Source organism: Clytia hemisphaerica, unplaced genomic scaffold (genome assembly GCF_902728285.1).
Source record: "Clytia hemisphaerica strain Z4C2 unplaced genomic scaffold, Clytia hemisphaerica genome assembly, whole genome shotgun sequence".
Taxonomy (NCBI): domain Eukaryota; kingdom Metazoa; phylum Cnidaria; class Hydrozoa; order Leptothecata; family Clytiidae; genus Clytia; species Clytia hemisphaerica.
The window spans coordinates 446,460-469,149 of record NW_027104364.1 but is presented as its reverse complement, the minus strand read 5'-3'; the positions used below and the strand labels follow the sequence as shown (position 1 = coordinate 469,149).

Below are 22,690 nucleotides of genomic sequence, written 5' to 3'. Positions count from 1 at the left end.
AGCATTCAATAAACATGAGTTAGGGGCACAATATATTACTTGAAGTTTGAAGGAAAGGAAATTTGTTTAAGTCTTTCAGCGTTAGATTGAGTGATGTGATGTGTCCGTCCTGTGTGCATCTGGTTTTTCAATCAACTTTATAGTTTTCAATGAAACTGTCAAATTTTGAATATTTAACGTTTAGAAATCATTTTGATATGATCTCAAGATAACGGAAGGATTTGACAAAGTTTTTCGATCTTGAAATTCGGCCATTTGGAAAACTCGTCATATTTGACGCGCATCGGGCTTTCCAAGTTTCATTTAATGAAAGAAGACTCATTGGAAAGGGATAATCTCTTCAAAATTGATTAACCCTTTTCATAGCCCGTATCGAACTTATCCATGTGACTTAATTAATCAAATAAATATAAATTGTCAATAACCTTCTTCGCCACAATATTTTGCTTCAAAGACGATCGATGAGACGTTTCCATTCATTCTTCATATATCGCACTCTATATTAAGTTTTATCATTTCGGAAGCTATCGGTTTATCAGAATAAATTATCAGGGGACCTTTTTTAGCGATTAGAAGTCAAAACAGATCCATTTTACATGTTTTAGAGGAAAAAGAGTCTGACAAACACAATATATTTGAGTTATAGGTTTTCATGGGCGACGTTTGTAATATTTCGAGAGAGGCGATACTTTAGTGAAGTATCTATTGGAAGTGTACAGTTTATACAAGAATTTATTTTTTTGTTTCGATATATGTTACTAATCCTCCAATTATTTTCTTGTCGTGGGATTCGGTTGTTGGTAGGAGCACTTGTTCAATCAAGCAAGTCTATGTAACCCTCAATAGATTGGTCTTAAATTTCTTGAGTAAATATTGAAAGAATTAACGTTTTATGAGTGGTATAGAAAAAACAATGTGCCCTGTATAGAAGGCAATAATTAAATACACAAACAAAATAGGTTTTGCGAGAGTGGGTTGGGGTTAGAAACCAGTAAAGACTATAAATAATGAGAATCATCTTCATGATGGTTCAAAGTAAAATGGCTTACTTGTTAGGGACTTAAGCTTGGAGCTCCAGAAATCTTTACATTTAGATTAATCAGCATAAATTATAATTCAAAGAATGTTATTTTTTATTGGAGTTTCTTTCGTTGAAGGTCTCTCAAAAGTTTGAAAAAGGGTTCGAAAGATTTTAAGTTTAAATTTACTTGTTTCAGAGAAATAAAAGCCAAGAAACACAAACTCATAATGAAAGTGAAGACGATATTCACCGTATTCTTCGTGGCTCTTCTGTTATGCAATGTGTTGACATCAGCATTTACAACTTCAGGAGGAAAACCACATCATCTGAACAAGGCGAGTTGTTTTGAGATCTTCTTTTCTCCAACGTTTTTGGTCCTTCGTGCACCATTTTTTATTTTCCCTTGAATTGAAGATTAAACTTAAATTAATACATTCTACAGTAGTAAACTAATTTTAACAATTTTCTAGGAGGCAAAAATTACAGAAATAACCATGAATGTTTTATGATTCTCAGGTATGTGTATTTCGAATGAGTATCTGAACCTGCAATTCATGAAATTGTAAATAACTATATTTTGACTTGTTTCTTTTCCCTCTTCTAGAATCAAGGTGGTTCGACAGAAAGGTATTGCGAACAAAATTTATCAAAATGTTTGGAAATATGCGAAGTGTTAGGTGAACCATTGGAACGATGTTTAATGTTGATAGAAGATATCTAAGGATGAGTTGATATTGGAAACTCAAAGAAAAAAACTTTTCAATCTCTTGGACACCATAAGTGTCAGTTTTTGTCGGACCCCACTGAGACACTGATGTGTTAGCATTTGAAAATTTTTAACTCATTCCAACTCTCATTCCGTTTTTTGACTAAATGAATTTCAATACATTTTTATTATTTAGTTGTATAGAATATTTATTAAATGAGTGAAATTTTTATGAAATTAATAAAACTAAAGATATAGTTGTAATAAAAAAACCACCTGAAAAATGTTTGTTTGTCTCGATTGTTGAAAATTTGAATGAAATTGTTCTGACAAGTTTTAAGCAACTGAGAATTCAACCACCCACGTATGCTTACAAAAAAACATTACCTTTTCCGATAAAAAAAAGAAAATGAAAAAAACCTCGAACCAACCTTTCATGCTCGAAAACATACTCAAATAAAATACACTCCCCCCATTTAGTATTATCAGAATTGTCAGTCAATATCCATTGCCAAATTACTGCACAAAAACACAAATGAACATAGAATAAAATCTATACACTGCACGGAATAATATATAAGTTTTTAGTCATATATTGTACAACAACGGGAAAATGATAATATTTCTTTAAAAAAATTTATAAAATAAACAAAAAAGGAGGAAAAATACTAACAGATAATTGAATGATTTCTTTTATATTTCAACACCAATTTTTAGTAGTCTAAGTTAAGTATGGTTTAAAAGAGTGAAGCCTGGAATTTTATGAAGTCTTACTTGCTTTTAGAAGCTAAGTTGCACAGAATTATAAAAAAAATAATGGCGTTCGAATAAAGGTGTCAGTAACGAAAAAATAAACACATCTCAAGAAATATCTAAAGAATAAATTATCAAAAAAGATTAATATTAAAAGTAGCAGTTAATAATTTTCCCAACCTGTTTTAAATTTGTTCTCTATTATTAAAAAGTTGCTAGAGGTTGTTTTTTATAATTCTGAATTGTTCATAAGTTATCTAAATCAAAACAAAAAGTACAAAAAAAAGTAAAATAAAATTTTTGCCTTACCACTCTCTTATTCTTTATTAACAAATTTGTAATATTACAGAAAAAATGGACCTTGGTTCAGTTCTCCATAAATGCTTCACGGTATGTCCATCGACGTTATAAATCAACCAGACATGAATATTGCGAAGAGAAAGTAAACAACTATATTTTCTAGAAATGATTCGCCATACTGTGACCAGCATTGAGCCACAGGTGAATGCATTTATTCGACTAAATCTTCGGATTGGGGTACGTAAGTGAATCCAACAAATGCTTCATCAGGGTCATCCACACTTGCAGAAATGACTTGACTTCCATCGGCCTTTGTCACAGATGCTACGAGAGGGAAAATTGAAGAATTTTTGTAATTTGGATAATACAAAAAAAAACAGGAGAACCTCGACTCTTTAAAGTTCTGATTTGCGGTTTCAATGATCGAAGTATCAAATTTGTTAGGGTATCGTTAGGTCGAAGTATTTTTTAGAGAAGAAAGATAATAAAGCATGTTATCGTGTTAAAAAAACGGGCTGTTTATATACTTTCTAATAGAAGCGCATAGAAAATTTTGAAAACGTAACTTCTCATTATTTTCTGACCGAATGAGAGAGGAGAAAGCCGCATTGCGCGTAGCGGATGTTACCTCATCACTCGCAACGTAAACAAACAAATAAAAAATGCGGTTTCCATTTAATTACTGCAATGAATACCAATAATCGTTCTCTCTTTGACATACCAGACGATTCTAATTTAATTTTTTTATGACGAATTCAAAACTGGCTTCCGAATAAAAAGAGATCGCCAAAGCAAATAGTATTTTAGAACGTTTTTTGATCGCCAACTTACCAGGTACTGGCTCCCTTACAAATTCTGGATCGAAATGCTTCAAATCTAATTGACCACTCTGAAAATACATTGAAAGGTTTCATGATGAGAATTTGGAAAAAGAAGCTTAAAATAGCTGAAAAATACTTTAATGGGATAAATTTTCACCAGGATTAAATTCCAGGGATTTCTCGAAATTTCTATCTTCAGCGTCTAGTCTCGACTGCGGTCGAGCAATGATGATGATGATGACCTTCATCGTTTTCTCCGCGAGGACACGCCACACTCGCTATATTCCAAAAAAGGTTACAGCACCTGACCCCGAGAATGTAGTAAACCCCGAGAATGTAGGTTTCTCATTTTTTAGCATTGTAGCCCTAACGATAGTTCAACTTCATAAAAATTTGTTTCAGAGCATACTGTTACATCTTATTGATTATTTCTGGACAGAAAATTTTAACTTGAATTAATTTTTTCCAACGAAAATCTGAATGGAAGTTGATTGGATATTACCCGAACTGAGACATTTTTTAAATAAATCCTCTCTAAATCGAAATCATTGGAATTAAGTTATGATGATAGGGTATTTTCTTAGTCCTAATGAACTAAGGAAATGGTGAAAATAGTCCATTTCAATATTTACTGTTCTGAGTTAGATATTTTGACGAAAATGTTTGACCTAACTTTTGGGGTTAGTTGACCTACAATTTGGGGGCCTTTAAACCCGAATAAAAAGTCTGTCAAATTTATATAAAACTTGTTTGTTGTACTTTTATAATGAAAGTACTACCTGAGAGATGATTAATGTTGAAATTTTGAGCTTTTACGACGTGTTCAGACCGTTGGGGGCCCCTCAGAAATTTGCCTAGTTTAGAGCAAAGAATTTCTATCCAATAAGTAGAAATTTTTGACCCGATGTGGGAAAAAGTTCCATGAGGCAGGGGGGTGACATTATTCACATATTTCAACACAAAAATTCTACAAAATAAAAACAACTTTCTTGTCCCTTCTTTTCGTCCTTCTTTTACTTTTCCTCATTTGTAGTACGATGAAATTAATATATTTGTTAATTTTTTGTCAGCGTATATTTCTAAAGTATGAATTTAGCTTAGAGAACAATAATAAGGATTTTGGGAGTTCAAAATTTCGTTGAAAATATTTAATATCTTTTAAAATGCAAATCTACTCTTTCGGTCTGATCAAATGGTTGTGTACTATAATAATTCGATTTAAAAGAAAGTTTCGTTCATTTTCATGGGAAGATTTTATATTCTATAATTTCTATTTCTACCCCGATTCGCGAAATCAAACCACCACGTAAATTTATCCCATTGAAGTAAACAAATAAACAGTCACACCGAAAAACCATAGGGTTGTAGGAACCAAGTCACAAAGTTAACAGAACGTTTCAAACGTTTCAAATACTGAATGAATTTCCGAACGAAATATTATGAATATAAATGAATGATGAATGATACAGAAATTTAATGGTGAACTTACGACATTAGGGTTATAGGTGGGCTCGATTTTCTTGTTGTAAAGATCATGGAAATTGATACTACGGAAGAATGGATGTGATCGGATCTCGTCCTACAATAACAAACATAAATAAAAATTATTAGTAAACCTTAACAGCTTTTATCAGATAAAGTTTTCTATTAAGCTGCTAAAACCGAATTCGAAAATATTCTAGATTATCCAACAAAAAAATTAACTAATTAATTTGAGACAAAGTACACTTTCAAAAAAGCAAATACTTACGAAATCAGCTTCTGAGCTTCCTAAACGTTTACTCTTTTCTTTTTGGAGGAGCTAAAACCAAAGATAAAGATAATGTAAATAAATAAGAAAAAAACATTTCCTAGAAAATTGTATTAAAAACATTCCTCCCAAAATATCATTTTGAAAAGATCAAACACAAAGTCAAAACAAAGAAAGATAAAATTATGAAAATGATACCTGTTCTAAAAGGTGTCTTGCGCTTTGTGAAATATTGGTTCGTAGTCGTAGAGGTTTGTGAAGGATATTGTCGTACATTTCTGCAGTGTCTCTTGAGTAGAAAGGTGGTAAGCCATACATCATTTCATATGTGACAGCTCCCAAACACCACCAATCTACTGATTTGTCGTAGGATTGCTTCCGCAACACTTCTGGGGCCAAATACTAAACAGAGAAAAGATGTGAGATTAAAACTAAAACTTCAATCTAATATTTTTTATAAAGCCTCAAAATGATTCAAGTTAAATTTCTCTAAAAATAATTTTAAGCTAATGATTCAAATTAAAGTTCTCAAACAATGGTTTTAAGTTTTTTTTTTCCATTCAGCTCAAAGGAAAACCTCGATTGATCTTAAGTACCTCTGGTGTCCCGCAAAAGGTTGATGTTGTTCCTTTATTTTCAATGCCTTCTTTGCAAAGTCCAAAATCTGTCAATACAACATGACCCTAAAATAAAACATGAAAAAAAATAAGAATATCAGATTCGAACCATTTGGTATGAAAAATAAAGGAAAGCTTGTAAGCCAGAAATTTATCAAAGGAGACCTTAAAAATCTCCATTGTTATTTCATGGGAAAGACATCATGCCATATTTGAAATTGAAAAGCAATCAATGAGCCAATAATTTACCTTTGAGTCCAATAGAATATTTTCTGGTTTCAGGTCCCTAAAATAAATTACGAAGGTTAATTAAATTTAAAGGATTTATATTTCTACAAGATACAAAATTATCTGAACAGATGTTTATAGGAGAAAAATAGTGCTTTCAGTTTCGTTTCATTTTGCAAAGGATTCATTACTCTGTAATAAAATATAATGAATTATACCTGTAAATAATCTTAAGTCCATGGAGATATCCAATTGCTGATCCTATTTCAGCTGCATAAAATCTTGCCCTATAAATTCAATGAATAGTGATATAAAAACAACCTTTTTCAAACCAGGAAGTCGTAGGCTTAAAAATAAGAGCAATCCAGGAAGGAATTTTACCCACTTTAAGGTACTTTAAGCAAAAACTAGGTGCTAAGTACTTAACACAAAAAATATAAAACCAATTCGAAAACGAGCACTGATTACCCTACAAACCCTTTTTATCTTATTTAACAAATAAATTTACAAACCTATGTTCTGGGAAGTATCTTTCTCGTTGAAGATGGAAGAACAACTGAAAAAAAGGATAAGAAAAATGAGAATGTAAATCAGGTTGAAAGGAAAAGCAACACGTTCAACACGTCGCTTACTAGTCCTTGAATTTCTAATAGCCTTATCGCCCCTGTATTTCTTGGAACTTCTTCTGGTATAAAGTACATAGCTGAGACAGTTTTCCTTATACTTTATGCACTTTGATTTTAATTTGACCAGCTGACCTTGAGGCTTCGTTATCTCCTCCTGTAAATGATAAAAACTCCCTAAGGCTCCTCAGTAGCAAAACTTCTTTGAAGTCAATTTATCAAAAAATGGTTTAAAGTTGTAAGATTTTACCTCTCCACCATTTACATAATCCAAAACGAAATACAATTTATCTGAAGTTTGGAATGAGTAGTGCAGCCCCTATAAAGAAGTCGAGGAAAAATCACATCATCAAATCACATTTCATTGCATTATCGAAGGTTTTTTTGAATAAAATATTCTATGCATCGGTATTGAATTGGAGATGAAAATGAATCCTCAATCGTTAATTTTGCATGAAATACTTACAACAAGGAAAGGATGCTTCACATTCTTCAAAAGAACATTTCTTTCAGCCATGATATGTCGCGCCTGTAAAAAGTATCCATCAAATTCAAAATATTACTTTATTTTACATTATGTCTTTGCAAATGCAATGATCTTGTTCCAATTTAAAAAAAAACTGAAAAAACAATGAGGTAAGTATCATACCTCATTTCTTTTACGAATAGCTGCTTTGTGCAGGACTTTGATTGCATAAAATTTTTCTTCAGTTTTGTGTTTTGCCAGCAAAACCTAAATCAAAAAAGTTAAACTTGCTGAAACTTTATGGTTTAGATTTCTTCCAAACATTGATCATTGTACTTTTATCAATTAAACACTCATGATTTCCATCAACACTGAATCAAAGCGAGGGGAATGATTGAAAACTAAATCAAAGGGGACATAAATCTAGACATTTTGGTAAATCAAAACCCAAGGATATCTTTATTTTCCAAAGAAAAAATGTTACTGTTCAGAGTTATTACCTTTCCAAAACTTCCTTTACCAATCACTTTTAAGAATGCAAAATCACTTGGTTTCGCTCTGAAGTTGTAAGATGAATATTTCATCATTGTCAGTGAAATTAACCAGTAAGATGACAGATATTTTACAAATCAATTGAAAAACTCGATTACAAACACCTTAGAATTGGATAAAAGCAAAGTTAGGCTCACTGAAAAAGAAATTAGTTTCTGAAAGATAAATCCATGCAAACTTAAGAGAGAGCAAATATGAAAGTTCGTTTTTGAAATAATTTCCTTTAAATAGACTTTAATAAACTTACTTCTTTGATTCAGATTGCCCAAGGTCAACATTTTCCAACTCTGATGCCTTAGAAAGATAAGAAGGTATCAAAAACGAGTCTCAGATCACACAAATACAGTGTTTGATTTTAGATTTAAGAAAATTAAAAAAATTTATTATAAGTACCTGAAAATAAGCCATATTTGAAGAAAAAGTTTTCATTAGTAAAGTCTCTAACATTTTGAAAAAGAAAAGTTTTATTTTGAATAGATTTTCAGATCAAGACAACACAGGTTTATCAATAGAAAGAAAGTACAACATGCTGGGATTTTATATATTTTTTCAAATTATGCTTTAGTTCTTGAGAGCCTATTTCCCAAAACAAATTTAAAAAGCTTTTAGCTTTTAGTTTTATAAAAAAGCTTTCTTGAGGGTATAAAGTAATACAAAATATTAATGGCTGGTGAAACTAGATTTTATCAAAAAAGGGAAAGTTTGTATCTTGTACACTGCTGCCATTTCCAACTTTTTTTAAATGGCTCTTTTTTCAGAATTTCAGAATTTCTTTGGTGGTTTGTATAATTTGGCATAACCGACATCATACAATGCGAACAAAAATGGATTCTTACAACTTCTGCAACTTCATCTTCTTCTTCATCAATATTTATTGAAGAATTTCGGGGGTTATCCAATTGGAAGAATTCTCTGACGTCAGCACTATGAAAATGAAGCAGGTCATTAAACTGTTTTTTTAAGAATGCACTGGAAGGTTAACCTTTTGAAAGATAGAACTCTTATTTTGATTGAAACCTGATTGAGAACAACTTTCTAACAAATTCTTTAATTTTTGGTATTTTTCACCTATAACGTGGAAGAGCCATATCCTCAGCCAGTGTTTAGGTCCCAGACAAAAAGTTAAGTCCCCCAATAATTTAAAAATTTGTTTATAGCTCTCAAGATTTGCCACCATCTACACTTTCTAAAATTTGTCCCAGGAAAAAAAAGTAGAAGATAGTTTTGTCTGTGTCTGTGATCGATGTTGCAGAGCCAAGTAAAATATTAAAAGATAGAAGATAGTATATTTTACATATTTTGAATATTTCATATTAAAATATTCCCCCGCAGACAAAATTTTTCAGCTTCATGAACTTTAAATTAAGTAATTGAAGCCAACCATTAAGTTTTTCGGGAATATTTTAGAGTGATTTCCTTCCCCAGTTTCCAGGGGGGGCTGACGCTATGGGAAGAGAGCATTAACATAAGAAAACCATCTCACATTTAAATTAGTTTGACAAAAAAATAATTTTGATAGTATTAATCTTATTTTATAAGGAGTTGTAGAAAAACATGAAAAATCAAGCAACTCTCATCATTACTTACTGGTTGAATATATTTGGTAATCCTAATATTTTCCTTACAAAATCATCAAGACCCTCTCTTCGCATTTTAATGAAATCTGTAAGAACGGAGTGATAAAAGCATTAGAACCATGACTGAATTATTTGTCAAGCACTTTCTTCACAGCTATAGGAAGGATAGATATGTGCTTATTTTCATTCACTTAGATGAATTGACTTGTATGACGAGAACACAAGGAGACAAGGACGCCAATGGTGATGGCAGAGTAATAGAGGTAGGAGACGATTTAATTTCAAATCAAAGTATGGGAACAGAAATAAGGATACATCTTTTACTTGTATGATATTTTTTTGATGTAAATATGAAGAGGCAGGCTGATATTGCTTTTCAAATATAGTTTTAATTGGTCAGTGTATAGGGACAAGGGAAATGAACGAGGATAGATGCAAATTTTCTCATGTATAAATCAATGTGATAAAAAGGGGTAATCTTTGTGTAATCACATGTCAATTTTGCTAATCTAATCAGGAGGAGACAATGTACATTACTGTAAAACTAATATAAGAGGAGGAAAATAATTCTGATTGTCAAAAAAGATTGATTAGGAAGAAATCTGATAGTGCTTGACTTGAGAAAAATACTTAGGTTGTTTACACAAGTATCAAGGCTCTAGTGTTTATGTACAAAAATATGTTGCAGATCCTATTTCCCTTTGAATTTTGTTTAAAAAGTCCATTTTTCAATATTACATTTTTCAAAAAATGATGGAATATTTTATTCAAAAAGTTTCATTGATAAAAAGAACAAAAAAGCAAGTACATTTCACTTTTATATATCAAACTTGTTTCTCTTTTTATGAAAGTCTTTCATTATTTATTACTTTTTGATACACCAGATGGCAACTTTTAGTTTCTTTTATTGAAAACAACAAAAATATCTTTATTACAAGAACATGAGAAAATGCAACAAAAAATGATGTAAATTCTTCTGCAAAGTTCTACAAAGATTATAACACAAAGGTGTTTATAAGATTTATCATCAAAACAGAGCAAATCAAATTAAGCTTATCTAAACAAAGTTGATAAAATCAATCTCTTTGTTTTTTATTCACGTAAACAAACTCCAGTGAAATGAAATACCTCTTTAATCTTTTAAATTTTCATTTCAGTTTTTGAATTTAAAATTTTGAGGGATAATTTGATAGAGGGCGTATAAAATTTTTACCTGGGTCAAAATTGTTCCCAAACAATTTCTTGCCTGGCAACTTAAAGTTGTGAAGCTGTTCAGGATAAACCTTTTTGACCTATATTGAAAAAATTAATGATTCATATGTAAATAAACATGTCAAAAAGTTGTCAGCTAAAAAAGCAAAAGATGCATTAACACAGGATTTGCATACATATTGTTTGAGCATTTTTTTGCTACAAGAATAGTTACAGAGTCACAATTAAAAGGTTTTGGTTTTCCTATCAAGGAAACATTAGTTGTAATTAAGTTACACTTATGATAGATGACAAAATGCCACTTTAATCTTTTTCTTTTTCAGAATGAGTTTTTAATACAAATATTTTCAAGAAATTTCTATAAGAAAATTTTTGATTACACAGCAGCACAGAATAAGGTAAACAGAAACAGTGCAAATACAAAAAATTATCAATTGTAGCACAAAACGTTTCCAAGCCATAAATTTCTAACCTTATCATACAGTGTATGGAACTCATTATATCTTCGAAGAACAAACCATTTTCGGCCATTTGCCTCAACAGCTACCTTGTAAACCTTAAAACATAAAACAATTCAATATAAATAATTTTCAAATGCAAATAATTTGACAAATCGACAAAAGGTGTTAAAAATGCAAAACTTGAATGAAAATTATTTAGAATACTTATACTTACAGTGTACTTCTTTGAATTTTTTGCATCAGAACTAAGTGTCTGTGAGTCAGGAACACTAATCCCTAGATCTTTGTTACTATTATTTGTTGTTTGCACATTTTGAGTAGCTGGGCTTTTTGGCATTTCTATTTAATCAACTTCAAGAAAAAAATTTAAAACATATCAAAATAACGTAATTTCCTTCTTTGTTACTCATATTAGATTGGTACCTAGCAATCTTCACACCAATGTTACTTTTTTACAGTTCACTCTAATGAAGTATTATATCATTCATAATGAAGCATATCTGCTTGGTTTTATGTTAGCCCTTTTTAAAGAAGAGTATTCAACATCACCCAAAACAGTTGCAATATGCAAGTCCTGGCATTAAGGAAAATTAACATGGAAAATCATAGTTATCCTAGTCGTTTCTGTTTTTCCAAATTTCAGGAATCTGACGGTGGAGAAAAACAACTCTGAAAAAGGACTGTTTCAAGGAAAATTAAAATTCCAAATTCCTAAAAAAAATTAGAAGAAAGACAAGTCCCCCAAAATGCTCTGATTTCTTCATTAATTCAACCCTATATATGTTTTCGGATTTTTGTATGCTTAATAAAAAAAAACATGTATACCATTAGCAAATAATAAACTAAAGCTATGAAAAAATGCTGAACTTGCATAAACATAGCAGTTCTTAAAAAAGAATCATAAAAACAATAGCAGTGTGCTTCCTCAGTTGATTGCTTTATTTTACAATGGGACAGTTATTCATCATTAGTAAAAGTGTTTATTATTTAGACATTATCTTGTCATTGTTTTGATACTGATTTTTTAATTATTATACAACATGATATTGTGATTAATCTCTGCACGTTTTGGGGTGAAATTTTGTTGTGAGATAGAAAATGCTCTCTATGGTCTAAGAAAGGTGATGAAAGTGACCTGTTGCTTTCTCAAAAAAAAATCCAAATTGTTGATTCTGAAATAAAGGATCAAGTTTACCACCAGTTCTCCTATAGATTTAGGTATCATGCTGATATAATAAAGAGTCGACTTAATATCTATATTTCAAACTCAGAGTTTCATGGTGCTCTGGCACTAATCTTCAGTGAAATGAGATACATTAGAAAATAAAATACACTATGTTGTCTTCAAAAATGTTTTGACGTCACGGTACCTACCTCAAGGTAACTCAAGGTAGGTAACATTTGAACGCTAACAGACGTGGTTGAAAGATATCAAGCTGAAATTTTTGTTTTACATTTGATTAATTTAATATTAAAATATAATAATAATTTGGTATTAATTAGGTTGATATAAATAAGCTAATAAATTCAAATTTGTAGATTTGTATGTAGTAACTGAGTGCTACTGTAAGTTGGTCAAATTCCGACACCCTTCATTTAGAGAAAGGAATAATATGAAAGCTTGAATCACTGATTGAAAAAGGATTATTCCTCTCTGACCACTAAGTAAAGAAAAACAGTTTCAACCTTTCAATAAATTTCAGCTGATAAAAAGGGTGTCGAAATTAGAGGAGGGGGTGTCGGCATTAGACCAAGTTACGGTACTTCATTCTCTCTCTTCTGTTTGGAAAAATTCTCATTATAGACCTTTTGTTATTTGCAATGTCATGTTGAATAATTAAAAACTCTAACATTAAAACAATAACTCGCTAATGTTCTTCTTGTCATTGTTTTGATACTAGAGTTGGCTGGAGTTAGTTTTTAATTCATTCAACATGAAATCGCGAATAGCAAAGAAAGGGTCTATTTTCATTTAAAACATAACAGCAGTCAGAAGTATCCTTGCAATTGCATTGTGTGGGGTATTACCCTGTGTTATTCAAAGGTAAAATTAGCATGTTTTGCGCGAGACATCCTAACCCAGTTACTCTAGGTATAGAAAAGAGCCTTCTTTGCATTTGGAAAGGTGTCAGACTGAACAGTAAAGGTTAGAACTAGACTGGATCTCCGTGCTAAAATATTCCACCCCTCTTCCAAAAATGAGAACATAAAAATTTTCATAAATTTGAAATCTGATGGAAGATAAAAAGAGATATGTGCGTTGAGGTGGGAAATCTGACAAGAGTTTGAATTTTAAGTATTTGCGTTGATCTTGCACTAAAATAAGCATTAGTAAACTTTGTTTTTCAACAGTGTATTTTTCATCATCAATCATGAAGATGTTTGAAAAGTCAGTGAAACAAGAGTGCCGAATTTTCTCATGAAAAGCTGATGAAAAGTATTAAACCTACCTACAGTTACAGAAATATTTATCAGTTATCAAAATTATATCTGTGAACCTTTCTAATCAGACCTTTGAAGAAAGCAACCAAAATCCATCAGTACAAATCTACAAATCTGATGTTGTTGGTGTAAATACATCAAGCAGCTGAGATTATGTTGTTTTACCCCGTGAAAGTAATAAACATATATACAGCCTCGTTTTGAACTAAAAAGTCGTTCGATACGAGACTATATCATTATGCGGGAGAAATTAGGAGGACAGGAATAGCAACCTCTGCTCTTATTCCCTAAAACCAAAAATCTTTGATTTTTATTCTGAGGATACAAAACATACTCTTATGAAATTAAAAGTAGATATTACACATCAAGACTTAATTTTTTGTCCAAATTCCCCATAAATACGATTTTTAAAGCTATCAAAACGGTTTATTCATTGGTTTAACAGTCGTGTAACAGACTAACCGTAGCAAAATTCACAAAATCGTCATTGACACAGACTAGCTTACCCAGGACCCATAATACAATTTTTTATTATTATCCGTGAGCAAACGTGCCTAAGTAAAGGTACCTACTATTGTAGGGTATACTTTTCAAGGAGAGTGTGTCCATGAAGATGTTTAAAGGGAAAAACAAAACTCTTGAAAAAAATGGCGAAGTAAAGCGAAATTAAATATATTGTCTGCTCATTTTCAAATAGTACCAAAAAGAGTTTATTGTATCTTAGAGGTATTTATCTACATTATTCTTTTTAAATTTTTGTATATCTTGTTCTAGAGTAGACCGATTTCCATCAATGATGATGGTGATCAGGTGTTTATAGCCAAAATATGACATTTTGCCAATTTAGATTTTTTAGTGTGCTTTTAGTTTTAAACAAAATACCTAGCTCTAGTGTCTAGTTTGGATATTGTCAGTTTTATCAATTCATACTCTAGTATTCAGTTCAGCAAGTGGATTCAAAACTCTTCTTTTCCAAGTGGGATTGAATTGCAATCCAACCTGATAACCATGATCAATGCACAATGATGGGTGTATAATCCAGTCTGGAAGTTGCGGCTTGTGCCCTGGATATCTCCGGCTTGGATTTGAGGTTTGAGATCTGCTGCCTTCATTTTTTCCCAGTTAAGTTGGCGCAGCTCTGGCATAAAATTTCCCTCCTTTCCAGACTGATGTATAATATTATTCACTAACACCTCTTTTCCTAATTACAATGTCCATGTTGAATTGATTAAAAACACCCCAAAATTAAACACCTCAAAATTAAACACCTATTAAAACTTTATTATTGTTGCTGTTTACCTTGCATTCATTGAAACGTGGAGCTTTTTGGAGTTTTTGCTATAGTTTTATTTTGAGTTTTCAAATGAAATCATGATTAGTTGTGTTGCCATAGACCTTTGCTAGAGACGCAGATATAATTTTAATTGTAGTTATAATTAGCCGTGAAAACACTACCGTAACTTGGTCTAATATTGACATCCCTCATCTAATTCCGACACCCTTTTTATCAGCTGAAATTGATAGAAAAGTTGAAACTTTTTTTCTTTGCTTAGTGGTCAGAGAGGAACAATCCTTTTTCAATCAGTGATTTAAACTTTCATATTATTCCTGTCCCTAAAGAAGGGTGTCGGAATTAGACGAGGGATGTCGATATTAGACCAACTTACGGTATGAACCATAGCCTGATGGACCAAAACTCCTATATCAAGATTATGGGATTTGGAGTGCGTGCAGATTTTACTTTTGTTTTCAGTGGTTTCATTTTTTATTTTAAGCCAATCTTAGCAACTGGGTACTCACCTATTTATAGTTACAGGGGTTTGTGCAAAAAACCAAACATAGAAAGTTTTTCAAATCCCCTGTTTTGAATAAACCAATGAAAAACCATTTTCACTTTTTTTGCACCAATACTTTAAAATGAAAATATTTAAGATTTTAAGTTTTTCTTTTATTCAATTATTTTTACAGCAATTTGTTGACAATCTAACTCTCGCGTTGAATTCCAGCTTTCTTCAGAGAATTGAAGTTGAAAATCCTAAGCCTTAGGATCATGGATCAAAACAAATACCGGGTGACCCACGAAAAAGTTCAGACGTTTTTCGATGTCTTGAGGCCGAACAAATGTCCCAAAGTGCTTGGAGTTTAGATATTTAAAAAGTAGATATCCTAACTTAAAATTTGAGCTATCACTTTTTAAATTTGTCCAATTTGTTCTCTACTTATGAGCTTTTAAAGTCAAAATTCACTTTTCGGAAAGTGTAAAAAACACGTAAAAAAGAGGTATCAAATTTGGTATTTTTTAGACGTTTTTGATTTACAGTTTTTGAAAAAAATCTGAAAAATTTACAAAAGCGCCAATTTTTATAAAAACTAGTCTCGTTTATTACTTTTAAAGGTGTTTTTATTGATTATTAATGTCATAAAACTCGTTAAATAAGTCAATTTGTAAGTGATTTTCTAATTGATTGCATAAATTTAATACCTCTTTTTTACATGTTTTTTACACTTTCCGAAAAGTGAATTTTGACTTTAAAAGGTCATAAGTAGAGAACAAGTTGGTCAAATTTAAAAAGTGATGGCTCAAATTTTAAGTTTGGATAATCTACTTTCTAAATATCAAAACTCCAAGCACTTTGGGACATTTGTTCGGCCTCAAGATGTCAGGAAACGTCTGAACTTTTTCGTGGGTCACTTGGTATACAAATGGTGAGATTTTAGAGCCACCTCTTGTGCAAGGCACTGAGAGGCCAATGGTGCCAAAAAAAGGGCCGTGTGAAATGCAGTAAGCTCATTGGTGGAAATTTGATAAACAGCTGCAAAGGAGCACTAGGAAGCAATCAGTAGACATAGTTTCTACCCCCTACATTTAGGGGGGGGGTCTTTGGTTTTGATAAACCAAAAACAAGGGGGTGTTAAAAGTATGACTTTACCTAAGGGGGGGTTTCTTAGATAAGGGGGATCTTCCTTAAATTATGACTCTTGTATAATCGTTTCATTTATAATGATTTTCTAAGGGGGGGAGGTGAAATTTTAGATGAATTTTCTAAGGGGAGTCAGCACTTAAGGGGGGGGGTCCTCTTACCTAAGGGGGGGTCTTCACCCTTCTAGAAACTGTGGCTAGAAGAGACCACTTTCGTTTTTATTGCCAATTTGGATATAAACTTCTCACAGGTCAGAGATGAGGGCAGGGGTCACTCAGAAATCAATTTTAGGTTAGAAGAGGTTAGCGGGCGGGTGGGTTTCAATCCCAAAAACATAGATTTTTCATACTAGGTCTTAAATGTTACTTCTCGCCATGTTTCTTTTCTGATTGCTTTATCTGTATCAAAAACCAAAACAAACCGCTCAATGTTTATGTCTTCTCTTTGTTTGACAGCTTGCAAGGTCCTTGATATTTTGCAGATGGCCATTTTGTTCTGCTGCTATATACTACAAAGATAATTATTTACAGGAATTTTGTGAACAGGTTTAGAAATTATCTGTTATTTTTCAAATATAAACTATGTAAGCTTTAGCCAAAATCAAGATGGCTGACAAAGCAGCGATGACTTTATTGGGAATCAAGATTTTAAAATTTTAATTATCTCTAACGCAAGGGTCTTAATTAATTACTTTATACTCTAGTTGATGCAAGAAAAACCAGCAGAAAATTAGCTATTACCTATAAATAAGTTTTGTTCAAATCTGGTATGATAACATTATCCCAAATTAGCACGTGATAATACTTTAAATCTTCCCTTGTGATTTGCTATAAAGTATATTAGGGTTCTTTCCCGTAATACGGAGCAAATTATTTCTGTACCAAATGGCTGGAATAAATTAATATGTGGAAGTTAATAGGTAGTTGAGTTCTCCCAAACGTCTATTAGATGAGGTATGTTGACATTAGACCAACTTACGGTATAAACTAAGAGTGGAGAGTAGTTTGTTTACAGTAAAAAGAATTTGTGGCCCAAACCTGTTCTGAAAATGTTCTGGGTATGTGCAGGCCATATTGTGGGTCCTCCTCAAAATTGGTAATTGAATTGAAAACTTGAAATTTGATATTGTTTTATAGATACCGACTGAAAGATAACTCGTTTTTTTTAAGGGGAGACTCTTGCCCCCTTATTTTGGTATTGATTCCATCTTGACAAAGGAAAAAAAAGACCAGCGCTGGGCTATGGGTATGGTAACCTATGGTTTCTGGATGTTGACCCCTCACAATCACTACACCATAATTCCATACCTGTACCCCTTGAATTGCACCTAATCAATCATTAGTCATTAATAAACAAGGGAACGGTAACATTTTCTTAGGAAATGGTATATATAAGATATACGACAAGGCCTTAGTATGATAAAGTTCAACGTCACTGTTATGTTGTATATGATACAATTTTGAATAAAAACAATTAATGGCAAAAACATAATTTCAATCTTAAATTATGTTTTCTTAAATTTTTGTAAGTATGATGGAGCATGAATTTTAGAAAACTTTTGAAAAAGTATAAAAAAGCATAGATTTGGTTTTTCTTTGGCATAAAGTGCAAGCTCTGTTCAGTGCTGATTTGCATTATAGGATACACATACACACATTTTAGCTCCTCCTCTTGGGAATTTTAGGTCCCCTTTAGTTAAATTTGTTCTTGTGCTCCCCTCCTCTGATGAACATGGGTGTTGGCCACAAGTGGCTTTATTAATGTCACACCATATTATAAAACAAAATTGAAATGATTATTATATTAACATTTTTCACTTCCACAATAGAAAACATATTATTGAATTATAATAGAAAAATCAAAACAAAATTGTACTGAGATCAGGTTAGTTTGTTCAAGATGACAAAAGAAGAAGAAGCAAATGCAGCATCAATTGATGTTGTGCGTATCGATTCAACTGATACTGATCGCAAACCGAAATCATGTTGTTTGTGTTTGAATGTCAGAATTGGTACTATCATGATTGGTCTTTTCAACTTGGTATGAACAATGTTGTAATTTCATTATTTTGAGGGACAAAATAATAGCAAAACAGTTGAAAGCTATCATGAAAATCACATTCCTGTATATTATATTTTTGTACAGAAAACATGTACATGTCAACATCATTTGCCATATATAAATAGTACTCAAAACGTTTGTAGTTTTGTATCAATATTGTAAGGGTCTTATGGAAATACATGTTAGATCTGTAAAACATTAAGTTGAATTAGTCATTCTATTTGAAAAAAAGGCCATCAATGAGTCTGTTTTTCTAGATTGAGGGAAGAGTAAGCACTCAATTTAAAGACCCTCTGCAGAGTATTAAAGCCTTTCCAAATTCTTTTAGGTTTGCCATGCTTTTTGGATTGTATCCCTTTCTTCGTACATCAAAAAGCATCAGTCAACTGAATTGTCTGAACATTTGAAAGAATGGAAAGTGATCAATCATTTCAGTGATTTTTCTCAACAACACCAACAAAATAGTAAGTGGTCTATTTGATTCAATCTATTTGGTGCGAGTTGCTATAATACTTATTTATAAGAAAATGAAAATTTAAATTCTATAAAATGAACTTAATCCTTCCTATTTCGTGAAAGAAGCTAGTAATGGTCTATAATGATTTTATTTTGTAGTCAACCACAATATGATTGCTATGGTTGTTGCTTGCCTTAGCTTTTTGATTGTTGTCATGTTGGTCTATGGAGCCACACTGGTAAGCAATACAAAATGCTAATCTTACTCATAATTATATACAATTATATGTATTGTTCTAGCTGTTTGTTTATATTATTGACTTATGATTTTGTGTGATTTCTCTTGGAATTATTACTAAATATTGTTATATGCTTACTCTAAAGGGTTATATTTGTTTTATGCTTTTGCTGTAGATAAACTAAAGTTTTTGAAATTGAACTGGTCGAAATGAATGAAAGAACACTCGAATGTTTTTTCTAAATAAGTATTGCACATGACATTATGTTTTTTTACAGAGATTGTCCGGATACATCTTGCCCTTCTTCTGTTTACAAGTGTTCGATTTGTGTTTATCGGTCCTCGTCTTTGCCACCGTTACCAGCTATGCACCACAACTGAAATACTACTTGGAAGTCTCCGTAAGTACCACTCCAACTATATTTATGATACTTCCTAATATTGTATCGATTTTGTGCACCGGTGTTGGGTTCTACTTTTGCTTTAAATATTGTTTCTTTAAAGCTACAGTGAGCCATGTCATATCTCATTCACTCCGAGTTAAAAACCTAAAAGTGTAAATCACTTTGAGGCCAGATAAAAAAAATTCAGTGATCCCAAATGCCAATGCATCCCCCAGGAAAGCCAATTCACTTTTTTTAAGTAGCTAGATTCAACATACATTTCAACATACATTTCAAATGAATCAATTATTCATTTGTTCTCTTTACAGGCCCATGATGAAGTCCATCGTCAATACCTTCAAAATATGAGTTTAACTCATTTCAGAATGGTCTTGTTTTCTTTCTGGATTGTCGTCCTTGCTGTCAAGGTATTGATTTTGTCATTTTAATTTAACTTTCAAATTAAGATTACAGTCAACTCTCTCTTATTCGAATCTTTCTGTAATTCGAATCCTTTTCTAATTTGAAGAAAGTTTTTGGTTCCTCGAAGATCGAATTAGAAAGAGTAAACTGTATTTGTCTAAAATTTATTTTTAAAAAGATGTCTTAAAATTTTGTCTCATGGGTGGCCCTAAGAATACTGAGAATAAACACAAAAAGGCTCTTTGATGTTGATGTGACTTTACCATTTTTGGGAAGATGAGGAATAGCTCATACGAGGAAATATTTTCTGGTATGATATCATTTTGTAACAGTTTAAGATTGAATTAGAAAAGAAGTATAATATAATTTTCTATAATTATCTGTTTTCTAAAACATCAATCTCGTTTAACATCATAGTATTATTTCGCTAATACTGTTTGGGAATGTTATTGCCATTGCAAGAAAATGGAAGAACGAAGAAACGTCCGCACTGACAACCAAGCTGCCATTTTGTTGTACCAAGGAGATATGGAAACCATGGTAACTCTTCTCTTTTGTTGTTAATGTTAACGTCTCTGATGTCATTTAACACAACAAAATACCGTATTTGTTTGCTTAGACCTACACGCCACTAAAATTCATGATTATGTGACCCTATAATTATTATCTTGGTTTTAAGTGGGTATGTTTGGTTAGGTGGATAATTAGTCAAAAGCTTTTGAAAACTATTTTTACGAATTCGGCTCTTCCAGAAAAAATTCGTTCATGGGGGTGGAGGATATTATTTTTTCAATGATCTACCCCTGGGCATTTAAATTTTTCACCCCCCGGACACGCGTTTTATCCCTGGACAAGCATCAAATCGGCCCCCTGGACAGTATGTCTTCTACCCCCTACGAGGGTTTTTTTTCTGGAAGAACCCATTTCAAATAATGGTAGGGAAAGTTAACAAAATGAGGGGTGTTCGAATTGATCAGTCTAATTTTTCATACACTGACAACTTTTTAGTGGGTGGGCGGCTCTAACGAGACCAATGTCAACAACAAAATACAGTGTAATGGTTTTTCTATGTTTGGCATACGAATACGAAACTCAATATTCAAACATTTTATTTTCGTCTATTTTCTCTGTGGTCAAAATACTCTTGTTACAATTTTCTTCGTTAGTCTTTTTCTTGTGATCACATTTCATCTTACGATGTGTGGAGGTCGTCTTTTGTCAACAAACTATCATCTCATATCCACGTGGTCTAATTTCCATAATGGCGGATAATACAATTTTCGTAGCTCCTCTTGACTGAATAGATGAAATTATACAATATAAGAAAAAAAGTCCTCAAATTTAGCATGCCTTAAAATTCTGTTCGTAATATACGTGCACCATTTTGAAAATAAATCCAAGCTTACTGTACACTCTGAAGATTGTCGGAGTCAAAATAAAACTATAATTTAAGTTAAAAGAGAATTTCCGATTCTAACACTTATTAGTACTTCCATTTCCGCAGGTTTACCAACCATAACTTACGTTTAGACAGATACTTCAATGGGGAAAACTTAACCGGGGAAAAGTGACGAGTTTTTTAGGCAAGTCCCCCCTCCCCACGAAAGTATTTTTGCTCAACTTCCAGGGGGTTGGTATACAGATTTCCAAAAAGTTGACCAAGTTTCCCCCAACGAAAATTTTGCCTGACTAAATTTTTTACCTTCAAATTTGAAAAAAAACGGTAGAATAAAAATATACTATAGTTTTGTTAATGTCATTAATATCGATAAATCATTTTGTTCTTCTCAGAATTTGTTGCCAACATACGATGACGTTGTCAAGACCAGCCCTCCACCTGCTTACATCCAATAAACGTACAAAGTATGTCCATTCGAAATGACGGTGTGTGTCAACTCGCATGAGGTGTGTGGGCGCAGTTTTTCACCCTCATTCATTCATAATTTACTTCGCAAATTTACTCAGTTTTTCTAAAAAAATAAAAACTTTATTATCATGGTAATCTTTTATAGTTTTGAAGGCTGTAAGGTACTTCTTGGGAATTGTATTGAAAAATACTTTTAGTTCTGTTTTAAGTTAAGTTTATTAGCTAAGTATTGAGAGGGAATCAATTGTGTGCTTTCTTTTATTTGAAGATACTATTTTATAACAATGAAACTTCGATTTGGGACTTGCTTTTTTTTATAAGATTTTAAAGATTCTGACAGGTAGCTTAAGAATTTGATTTCTTAAAAACTTTGCTGGCATGTACAATTTATAAAATTTTATCTTTAACAATTTGTCTTATTCCATTTGACCTAGAACTTTTTTCATACGCGGGGTACAGATGAGATTTGAATATCTTTTCGTCAAAAAAGAAATTCAGCTGCTTTCTGCATCCTTCTCATTTTTTTCCATTGTACTTTTTTCAGTTTTTGTATCAAAATTTCTTATTTTTCTCGGAAAAAGTATGTGCTGGTAATTCTTCCTTCTCTATTTTTTTTAAACTTTCTTTAAATAGTTGTGAATAAAAAAAACTCTCTCCTCTTCAGGAGATTTCACCTGCCCAAATTTCGTAAAAATACCTCCGGCAAAATCTATTACTCTAGCTGTATTTTTCAAGATATATTCTTTTGATGAAAAATAGCTTCAATTAGTAGGGGGCAAGCCTTGGGTTCCGTGACATCTTTTCTACGACCT

The 22,690-nt window shown here is 32.0% G+C and overlaps 2 protein-coding genes across 2 annotated transcripts; one reads left to right on the top strand and one right to left on the bottom strand.

Moving 5' to 3' along the window:
* Positions 1 to 2,772: 2,772 nt before the first annotated feature.
* On the bottom strand, positions 2,773 to 11,466 carry LOC136818384 (serine/threonine-protein kinase Sgk1-like). Its single transcript, XM_067074720.1, has 19 exons — positions 11,302 to 11,466; positions 11,099 to 11,182; positions 10,628 to 10,706; positions 9,425 to 9,500; positions 8,674 to 8,761; positions 8,085 to 8,131; positions 7,786 to 7,843; positions 7,469 to 7,552; positions 7,286 to 7,348; positions 7,070 to 7,138; positions 6,709 to 6,752; positions 6,415 to 6,483; positions 6,218 to 6,254; positions 5,948 to 6,034; positions 5,550 to 5,753; positions 5,352 to 5,402; positions 5,091 to 5,180; positions 3,612 to 3,669; positions 2,773 to 3,104 (listed from the first exon to the last, which is right to left on the bottom strand). Exons 1-19 carry the CDS (start codon positions 11,422 to 11,424, stop codon positions 2,992 to 2,994), a joined length of 1,524 nt encoding a protein of 507 aa, XP_066930821.1. The 5' UTR covers positions 11,425 to 11,466; the 3' UTR covers positions 2,773 to 2,991.
* A 6,813-nt stretch (positions 11,467 to 18,279) lies between these two features.
* Positions 18,280 to 22,472, top strand: LOC136818373 (lysosomal-associated transmembrane protein 4B-like). Its single transcript, XM_067074711.1, has 7 exons — positions 18,280 to 18,490; positions 18,840 to 18,975; positions 19,127 to 19,206; positions 19,484 to 19,606; positions 19,918 to 20,016; positions 20,429 to 20,551; positions 21,803 to 22,472. Exons 1-7 carry the CDS (start codon positions 18,350 to 18,352, stop codon positions 21,863 to 21,865), a joined length of 765 nt encoding a protein of 254 aa, XP_066930812.1. The 5' UTR covers positions 18,280 to 18,349; the 3' UTR covers positions 21,866 to 22,472.
* The last annotated feature ends 218 nt before the right edge of the window (positions 22,473 to 22,690 follow it).